Source organism: Prunus persica, chromosome G1, assembly GCF_000346465.2.
Source record: "Prunus persica cultivar Lovell chromosome G1, Prunus_persica_NCBIv2, whole genome shotgun sequence".
NCBI classification, from domain to species: Eukaryota; Viridiplantae; Streptophyta; class Magnoliopsida; order Rosales; family Rosaceae; genus Prunus; species Prunus persica.
The window spans coordinates 9,379,839-9,390,574 of NC_034009.1; the positions used below are offsets into that span (position 1 = coordinate 9,379,839).

At 36.1% G+C, this 10,736-nt stretch overlaps 1 protein-coding gene across 1 annotated transcript; it reads left to right on the forward strand.

Moving 5' to 3' along the window:
- Window positions 908-2,488, forward strand: LOC109950157. Its single transcript, XM_020567902.1, has 3 exons — window positions 908-1,075; window positions 1,307-1,597; window positions 2,009-2,488. The coding sequence occupies exons 1-3, from the start codon at window positions 908-910 to the stop codon at window positions 2,486-2,488; spliced, it is 939 nt and encodes a 312-aa protein (XP_020423491.1).

Here is a 10,736-nt window from a genome sequence, read left to right on the forward strand (position 1 = left end):
GTGTTGGTGAAATTTTAATTTTATTTTATAAATTTCTTTATATATGATTCTCTATTAGTTTGATTAATATATTGCTTTGAATTAATTCTCAATTTGCTTCGGTTTATAAGTTTGAGAAGATGTTCATAATTGTTTCGATTTAAATTTAATTCATATATGTGTTTCAGTTATGGAAAGATTTTTCAAAAGAAAATCAAAGTATGAGTTAGTGGAATCGTCACCTGCAAAGAGTCAAAAGAAAAATGAAAGTAGTTCAAACCAAACTGCAGGAGTTAACTTGGAAAATCTGCCATTTGATCTCGAATTACGTAATCAAATATTGAGTTACCATCCAAATGTTCGAGACCAAGTTCAAAGAGCTTATCTCCAAAAAGGTCCTTGTCAACCTCGAGGGCATAATTTTCCTTACAAAAATTTTAGAGCAAAAGAAAGACGATTTAATCCTGGTTGGTTTAGTGAGTTTCCTACTTGGAGTACAGCATAGAACAAGATGTTGCCTTTTGTCTATGTTGTTATCTCTTTAAACCTGATATTGGAGAGCAATCTAGTGGTGAATCTTTTGTTGGTGTTGGATTTTCGAATTGGAAGAAAAAAGATAGACTACAAATTCATGTTGGAGGACCGAATAGTGCCCATAATAAAGCTTGGAGAAGTTGTGAGGTCTTATTAAACCAAAGGCAACATATTGAAACAATTATCTCAAAACACTCAAAGCAAGATTGAATTGATTATCTAACCTGTTTAGGTGCATCAGTTGGTGTTAGTAGGATACTTTTACAATAAGGGCTTCCATTTCGTGGGCATGATGAATCTGAAAATTCAAGGGAATTTTCTTGCATTTTTACGATGGCTATGTCGTTTCAATGATGAAATAAAAGCTATCACGCTAAAAAATGCTCCTGAAAATATGAAGTTGACATCACTTAATATGCAGAAGGACATTTCAACTGAAATTATCAAGGCAATCATAAGGGAAATTGGTGATTCATTATTTGCCATTCTTGTTGATGAATCATGTGACATGTCTTCAAAGGAGCAAATGGCAATTGTGCTACGTTATGTGGATAAAGGTCAGGTAATTGAACGTTTTATAGGTATTGTGCATGTTACAGATACTAAATCTTCCTCACTCAAGTTAGCCGTTGATGATTTCTTTTCAAGACATGGATTAAGCATCTCTAGATTGCGAGGGCAGGGTTATGATGGCGCAAGTAATATGAGAGGTGAGTTTAGTAGTCTTAAAACACTCATTCTAAATGAGAATGACTCTGCTTTTTATGTTTATTGTTTTGCTCATCAACTTTAGCTAGCTCTGGTAGCTGTGGCAAAGAAATATTCAGAAATTGTAGATTTATTTACTATGGTTTCTAATGTGGTGAATGTTGTGGGTGCATCCGCTAAGCGCCGTGATATGCTGAGAGAAAAGCATGCTGATGTAATTTTTGAAGCACTCAATAATAATGAGCTCTTAAGTGGGCAAGGCCTGAATCAAGAAACTAATCTTAAGCGGTCTAGTGATACACGATGGAGCTCTCATTATAATTGTTTAATCAATTTGGAAAACATGTTCCCGTCTGTGCTAGATGTGCTTAAGATTGTAAGAACAGATGGATCAAGTTACAAACAAAAATTTGAAGCAAAGGTTCTATTGACTTTTATGCAATCATTCAGCTCATTTTTACTCTACACTTGATGAAAAGAATTTTGGGAATCACAAACGACTTGTCTCAGGCATTACAAAAGAAAGATTAAGATATTGTGAATGCCATGGACTTGGTCAAAATATGTAAAGGAAGATTGCAAAGTATGCGAGATAATGTTTGGGATTTCTTTACTTGATCAAGTTTCTTTCTTTTGTGGCAAGTATCATATTGAAATTCCAAAACGTAAAGTGTAGACCAAGTATGATATTTTTTCCAGTTGAGGGAGACCAAAACGTAAAGCTCAGCCCATCACAAACTTACATCATTATCGTGTTGATTTATTCGTTGATGTCATTGATATTCAGCTCCGAGAGTTAAATGATTGGTTCAATGAGAAGAATACTGAATTACTTCTTTGCATGGCATGCTTGAGTCCAAGTAATTCATTCTTTGCTTTTGATAAAGCAAAGTTGATGCCACTTGCCCAATTTTATCCAAGTGATTTTTCTGAGCACGTCCTCAAATTACTTGAAGAACAACTTGAGAATTACATTTGGGATGTGAGCTCTAACAATGAATTTACAGAATTGAAAGGGATTACTGATCTTGCGCAGAAGATGGTTGAGACAAAAAAAGATCAGATCTACCCTTTAGTGTACTTGCTTCTGACACTAGCACTAATCCTACCTGTTGCGACAACAAGTGTAGAGCGAGTATTCTCTGTTATGAATATTGTGAAGAATCGGTTACTCAATCAAATGGGGGATTTGTGGATGAATGATTGCTTGGTTGCATATATTGAGAATGACATTTTTAATAGTATAGATGACGAGGTTGTTATGTAATGATTTTAAAATATGAAAACTCGTCGAGAACAATTATGATTGTAATGAATAGACAATAGACAATATGATTTTTGATGTTTTGATGTCTTGTGAGTTCGAAGTTTTTATTATTTATATTTTGTAAGAGGCCCTCAGACACATGAAATTTTAGTTTCGCTACTGCGGTTGATGCTAAGAAATTTTTAGGGATTCAAACTGCAAAGGTAAGATTTCTTTTATATATAAAAAAATCATTAGAGTGTGAATGATCAAAGATGCTAGGCTAGCTAGGTCACCCCTACGGCCCTTTGGGTTGGAATATTGATTAAGCCTAGCACTCGCATGAGCAAGCTATATAGCATTGAGCAATAATTGAAGGGAAAGAAAGCTGAACAAAAAATAGACGGCGGAGCTACTTTCACACTTGGCCCACTAGGGGGTTGGATTCCTCCAATACGTTCCAATTGGTATCCAGTCTTTAATAATAATAACAGGGTATTCACCTTCCAGGTAATTTCAAAATTCATTTCAAGTGCATGCATGTGGCTTGGTAAAGTCATGATCATTTCCTTGAACTAAAATACAAGTAGTGAACTTGGAGTTATATTGAGCGCTAAAAAAAAAAAGACAAAAAAAAAGTCCAAAGCTCTCCAGCCAAACATGAATGCTGGGAGGAAAGGGATTCATAATAATGAAGGAGCGGACTTCAGTAGGAACTATTATCCTCAAAATGTAATCAACAAAACCAGTGGCGCCACATATGTTGGGATTTCCACCCTTGGCAGCTCTGATATCATCCTGACTAATAAGTGTTGGCAAGTCCTTATTTATTTAGGATTTTGGTTTCTTATTATGTTAGGATTTTAGTTACTTATCATTTATCTAGTCATATTATAATTGAGATTTATTTCCTATTCTAATTTAGATATATTTCCTATTTTATTTAGGGTTAACATATCTTTGTATTTGTATAAATACTTCTATATTGGAAAAGAATAATAATCTCTGAGCATAACTAAATATTTGCCCTACTTTGTTTGACTATAAGGTCCCCAAAAGTGTATTTCCTTGTAGGGGATGAAATGAATTCTCTACACATTTAGCAAACCTCACTTTAATGTTAATTCAGTTTATTGATATATAATATCTTATTTAAGTTATACAAATAGACTTTTAGAGCTTCAATTTTAGGTTTGAAGTATAAAATTTTAGAGGGCTTGGTTTAATAAGTGCCAGATCAAGATATCAAAATGTTATTGCGAACCATTTTAACCAACCATATGAAGCTAAGCTCATGATTGTTTTTTCCTATTATTGCATATACGAAATAGCAACCAAATAAACAAACTCAACAGAAAGCAAGTTTTTACCCGTTTGGACTTATCACAAATATATATCGTTCTTGTCATCCATGTGAGTCGAATCTGATAATGGACGTTAATTCTGATTTGATGGCGATATGATTTATTTACCAATTATACGTATTTATTCATGTATATCCTCCTTGTAATCAAATCATTATTCCTTACCTAGCATATGAGATGTATTGTGTAATCACCTAAGACCTCTTCCAACTAAATAAAGACAAATACCAAAATTGAATTTTAGTTAGAAGTGGAAAAGTTTGGTGTAGACTATCATAGTTGTAAGAGTGCATTTCTTAATAATAGAAAACAAAGGATGATTTTAGCACTCCAAAATGGGGAAAGAAATGACTGCTACCAGAATCGATCATTCAACGCCATTGGCTGTTGTGTGTATATATATATATATATATATATGGGGGCGGATCCGTGGCACCATATTTTATACATAAGTTTTGACACAATTTTTGGGTCATTAGATTACTTCACTTTTAATGGCTGAGATTAAACCTAACATGGCAAGACAATATATATTTTTTAATTAATATTTATATATTGGAATTAAAATTCTGATACTATATTAATTAAGAAATCATTCTCTCTCATGTCATTAATTATCTTTAATTAATTCATTCTCTCTCTTCCTTCTGAAGAGAATTGATAATAAAGGCACTCTACCAATTTTGCTTTGCCTAGATTTGAACAGTCTAGGTTAAGCATATTTCTTCCATTAATATATTCTACCAAAGAATATGCTTTTTTCTTCTTCTGTTTTCCTTGTCCACGTAATTGGTAACTGCTAAGAGGTTTGTTCTTTTTCTTTTCTTGACAGATGAGGATTCAAATGGCGCAATCGATCAAGAAGAGATGAAAAAATGTTTTTATAAACTGGAAGTCTGTTTTACAGATGAGGAAATCAGTGATCTCTTTGAGGCATGTGATATTAATGAGGACATGGGTATCAAGTTTAATGAGTTCATTGTTCTTATTTGCCTAGTCTATCTTCTCAAGGATGACAGTAATGACGTTCACACTGTATCCGAAACACAAAACTTTTATTCTACATATTCTTTTTTAGCTACCATTTGTTGCTCTTAAATAATTCATAATATCAGCACGACTGGATCAAAACTTAACACTCTCACCAGAGGAGGAGGCGAGAGAGAAAAAAGGAGCAGAGGCAGAAGAGGAGGCGTCAATTCTCTTTAGAAGAAAGAGAGAGAGTGAATTAATTAAAGATAATTAATGATATGAGAGAGAATGAATTCTTAACTAATATGGTATCAGAATTTTAATCACAATATATAAATATTAATTAAAGAAAAAATATTGTTTTGTCATGTCAGGTTTAATCTCAACCATTAAAAGTGAAGTAATCTAATGGCCCAAAAATTGTGTCAAAACTTGTGTCAAAAATATGGTGCCACGGATCCGTCCCCATATATATATATATATATATATATATATATGCCATTTTGATCAGCAACTCATGATCGATTGAGCAGCCATTGTTTATTGATTGCTATTTCTTTTTGGTAACAATTGTGCTGTTTTATCCCCTTCTACCAGGTTGGGAAACCCAAATTATTTATTTATTTATTTTATATTTGTATTGTTTTAATCGTGAAAAGAGGTTCATTGAATGGGGGCAAGAAAAGCCCAAATCGAGAAAGACTAGCCTAAAACGGGAGGGACCACAAAACGCGTGGGTCAATATCCATGGGGCATATTCAGACAACAAAGATGACAACGGAGAACCCAATAGATATAAAGAAACAAGCCACAAAAATAAACTAAAAAAAATATGGTAAAGTCATGATCACGTCCTTGAACTAAAATACAAGTAGTGAACTGGGAGTTATATTGCGCGCAAAAAGAGAAGAAGTCCAAAGCTCTCTACCCAAACATGAGTGCTAGGAGGCAAGGGATTCATAATAATGAAGGAGCCGGCGGCAGCAGGAACTATGATCCTCAAAATGTAATCAACGAAACCAGTGGAGCCACAGATGTTGGGGTTTTCCCCCTGGGCAGCTCTGATACCGTCTGGACCAATGCCCGTGGCGGTGAAGGGAAGAAGCCCAAAGGTGTCGGCGAGGACATCTCTGGCAATAAGATTAAAGGAGATGGAGCACCGAAAGGGTTTCACAACTTCAGCAACACAAACAAGACAACTAATGAAGAAGATTACTGCGCCACCAGAAATATTCATGACAATCGCGTTACCGCAGTCAATGGAGCCGAATGTGTTGGGATGGACAACTTTCATAACACCAACTTGATGAGAGGCAGCCAAGGCCAAGGTGGCCGTGAAGGAAGGGAGGACTTCCCCAACCCTAACCCTAGCGCCATCGGTCACAACATTTATTCCAACAAAATTAGGGCAGATGGATCCAGGAAAGTTGGGTATAACAACTTTGGCAACACCACCCAATATTAGAAGACTACTTAGTACTAAAGATCATGTCAAAGCAGCCGGCTCAGATCTTTAGTACTAGTAGTCTTATAAACTCTAACAGAATAGTCTCTTCTTCCATGCTTTAATCTCAGTCGTATGTAAGAAAGTCAGAGCTCATGCAGCAATCACCGAGGCTTGTACGCCACGTTTTATTATATGTATGGAATAAGATTCATGTTATCACTGAGGTGATATCTGCACGCTGGGTTTGCCTCTTTAATTTTATGCATTACATAGCTTTTTTAATTTGATGAGCAAAATCAAATATATTATGTTAGGGTCGTTTAATGTTGTCAAGTTCAAAATCCTCTCTATTTGTCTGTTGATTAAAATTGTAAAGGGTTCTGCTTAAATATTAATTCCTTTAGCTTGACTGCTTCATCACAGTATACTGGTTAGAGTTGAGCAAAGATGTAGACATGCAGTGACAGCCTTTTGGGCCATTGACGTTTTGTACCAAGGGAAGGGAGCTTTGCCCATTGCATAGAAACCCCACCAGATCTCCAAGAGGCTTACCAGAAGATGGGGCAAGGATTGCTTTGGTCAGTACTGATCTTCTCTCCGAAAGAAACATCGCTGACCGGCACTTGGAGAAGGCGGTTTCAGACAGCGTGCCTCCGGTGAAGGTTTCAGAGGATGTGGTGAGTAAAGCCTGCAGCGTGTACTTGAACTTATTGAGGTTGGTTTCTGGAACATAAGCCGTGGAACTCCTGCCCACTCTGCTCCAAAACCCTGAAAAGTGGGAGCTTGTTGTTACAGTGGATGAAAATAAAAATCACCCTGTCCCTCTTTCACCTTGATGATCTGAGAGCAGTAAATATTAGGCACCAATTGCACGTGTGTTATGTAAAATAAAACTATATACATGTAATTGACAGATACATATATAAAAGTCCTAAAAGACGGACGAACTAGCAACCACGCATTTACATTCATAGCCACCTCAGCTCTGTCTCCTAGCTAGGTACGTACAAAAGCCAAAATGTCAAATGACGTACAACAAATGTCACTCCATGCTAGCTAGTTATATTTATATCTTTATATCTTTATAGACATACATTAGTTATATTTCATACACTTATAAGCCTCTCAAAAAAGAAATGAAACCCACCCATCTGTTATATTCGTGCTCTGTGCCAGTATTGTACGTACTATTGTACAGGCCCAAGAGTATACAGCACCACACGTTATTGTACTTCTGAAGTGGGCCCCACGTGTTATATGGGTGATTGTTTTTAGGATAATGCTAGATTTATTACATTTTCATACCATATTGTGTAATGTACATCTCTAATAGAGGAAGAGCCCATCTATACAATGAGACGCACCCCTATTAGAGAAGTGATACACAATGTGTTATAAATATATGGTAAACTTAATATTTTCCTTGTTTTCAGGAAAAAATTGGAGTACTCTGCCTTTGAAAAGAAGAAAGCTGAACAAAATACAGAGGAGGAGCTACTTTCGATCTTTAGACTTTTAAACCCCACTTAACTTTTTTTATTTCTCTAGTGTGTCACACAAGCTAAAGATTTACCAACCTTACTCCTTCTATTGCCAATTTATTTTAAGCTGAAACTTCAACTTTTTTTATAGTATCAAAGTCAGCATCTTGACCTATCAAATCCACAAATTGAATTGAACTGACTTGTGTGTCCGTTTTGATCTCAATATTGATGAAAGAGTTAACACTACAACACTAAATATAACTAAATTCTTCGAGTAGTGCACAGGATAAAAATTGGAAGTTTATGAGAATAAAATTTTGGTGGTGGAAATTCTCAATCATTATTTCAATATCAATAATGTATCATGTTATATTATTAGGCCATCTCCAACCATGAGGGCCAAACCCAAATATTAGGATTATAGCTCCAAAAATCTTCTCCAACTATGTATAAGGAAGGGTGGTAATTTAGGTCTGACTGAAATCTTGGACCCTTGTGAAGGTGAAGGTGTGTATACAGAATAACGTGATGAATTTTTACTATCAGGTGAAGGTGTATTTGGCCCTTGTGTGAGGAGACGGCATCATATAATTAATATTAGTGTTTGGTTGCCCGTTTAGTGTAACAAGAGGAGGAGGGGAGTATACATACATTAGACGTCAGAGTACACATACAGACCTTTTATTTTGGGTCGTCATCTAACTGACGTTGGCTTGGTTTTTCTTTGGTCGTCAGCTAAACTGACGTATTCTCTTGTGTACCCTACAGCTCTTTAGGTTGGAATATTGATTAATTAAGCTTAGCACTTGCGTGATCAAGCTATATAGCTGAGCAATAATTGAAGAGAAGTAATGCTACTTTCACACTTGCACTTTCAAACTCCACTTAACTTTTTTCATATCTCTAGTGTGTCACACACGCTAAATAATTACCAACCTTACGTGGCCTTTTAATTACCATGCAATTCAAAATAACTTTGCCTATATAATGGGGGAGGGGAGGCATGCCATCATTCACAGGCAAGAGTCAAGTGCAGATGGCGAACAATTTTCCGACTGGTGATGCCCGTCAGCCTCCGCAGAATATTGGGGTGGTCCCTGTGATACTGATCGAGAAGCAGAAAAGAGGCGGCACGTTGGATTTATGTGACAATGAAATTACCGCAACCCATGCCGACGAAGTCGGGATGTTCAACTTTAACAACATGACTGATCACACCGGCCAAGGCGGCGGAGGATGCACGACCGTCACCAAGAGTAGTCGCAACATTAGCGGCAATAAAATTACCGCACAAGGAGGTAAGGGTGTTGGGTTCGGTAACTTTGACAACTGTACACTCCACAAGAATTCGAATGACGAAGACGATGCAGCAGCTGGCGGGAAGAAGAAGTCACCGGCTTGAAAATAATAAATTAAAGTTAACATTACTTAAAGCATTTGGAGAAGGACATTAATAAAATAAAATCGCAATATCGATCTGTTCTTCCATTCCATGCTTTAAAGTTGAACTTTTTATGTATAAGAGCTGATACAAAGGCTTGTAGGGCTCTTTTTATGTATAATTAAGAACGTAGAATTATTGTTATTATCATTACTATTATTACTCAGACTATATTAATTCCAATGACAATCCTTTTAAGCAAATCCGCCTAGAAACGGAAACAGAACATTGATAATGAAAAGAAAATCCATTGAGACTTGTCTTCTTTATTGGGTCAGGATCAAATGAACAACTGTTACTTTTCTTCTCGTTCTAATTGGGTCAAGATTCAAATTTGTCTTCTCGTTCCAAAAATTTGACAAGTTATTGCTAAAATATGAAAATTATGAGAGAATATTTGTTTGTGGGAATTTTCTGTGTATTCTTCTCCTTGTAGGAGGTTATATTTATATTACAACAAAACCTGAATGGGCAAGTAAATAATAAATTCCTAAATCCATTTACAGTAGGAAATCACGAATTAAAGTAAATCAATTACAATTATAATATGAATTTTTGGTGTGTAAGGAAAATAAGTCAATATCCACAAGTCACGCCAACACTCCCTCTCACGTTGGTGCATAGATGTCGTCAATGCCCAACTGATCCAGTGAATTGTGGAATGCTTTACTGGAAATTGTCTTTGTCAAAATATCCGCCAATTGATCCTCGAATTTCACAAAAGGAAACTGAAACACTTTAGCCTCAAGCTTCTGTTTGATGAAGTGTTGATCCACCTCAACATGTTTAGTACGATCATGCTGAACCGGATTCTGTGCAATGGCTATAGTAGCCTTGTTGTCACAAAAGAGATTCATTGTGGATGTAGGTTTATACCTAAGTTCAGTAAGCAACTTTCTTAACCAAAGAAGTTCACAAATCCCTTTAGTCATGCTTCTGAACTCGGCTTCTGCACTGGATAAAGCTACTACATTCTATTTCTTGCTCCTCCATGTCACCAAATTACCTCTCGCGAATGTGAAGTAACCCGATGTGGATTTTCTATATGTTACATTACCTGCCCAATCTGCATCTGAATAACCATCAATATTTAGATGACCATGCTTTGAGAACATAAGTCCTTTTCCAGGTGCAGACTTCAAATATCTAAGTATCCGAAGAACTGCATTCATGTGGTCTTCACTTGGAGAGTGCATAAATTGACTGACAACGCTCACCGCATAAGCAATGTCTGGTCGAGTATGTGACAAATAGATCAATCTTTCCACTAACCTTTGGTATCTTTCTTTGTTAGTTGGAACTTGATCCAGATATTCTCCAAGATGATGATTCTGAATAATAAGAGTGTCCGCAGGTTTGCAATCTAGCATTCCTGTGTCTGTCAACAAGTCCAAGACATATTTCCTTTGAGAGAGAAATATGCCTTGCTGCGATCGAGCCACCTCAATTCCCAAGAAATACTTGAGTCCACCTAGATCCTTCATCTCAAACTCAGTAGCCAAATAGTCTTGTAGCTGTGATATTTCCTGTTTATCATTCCCAGTAATAACCATATCATCAA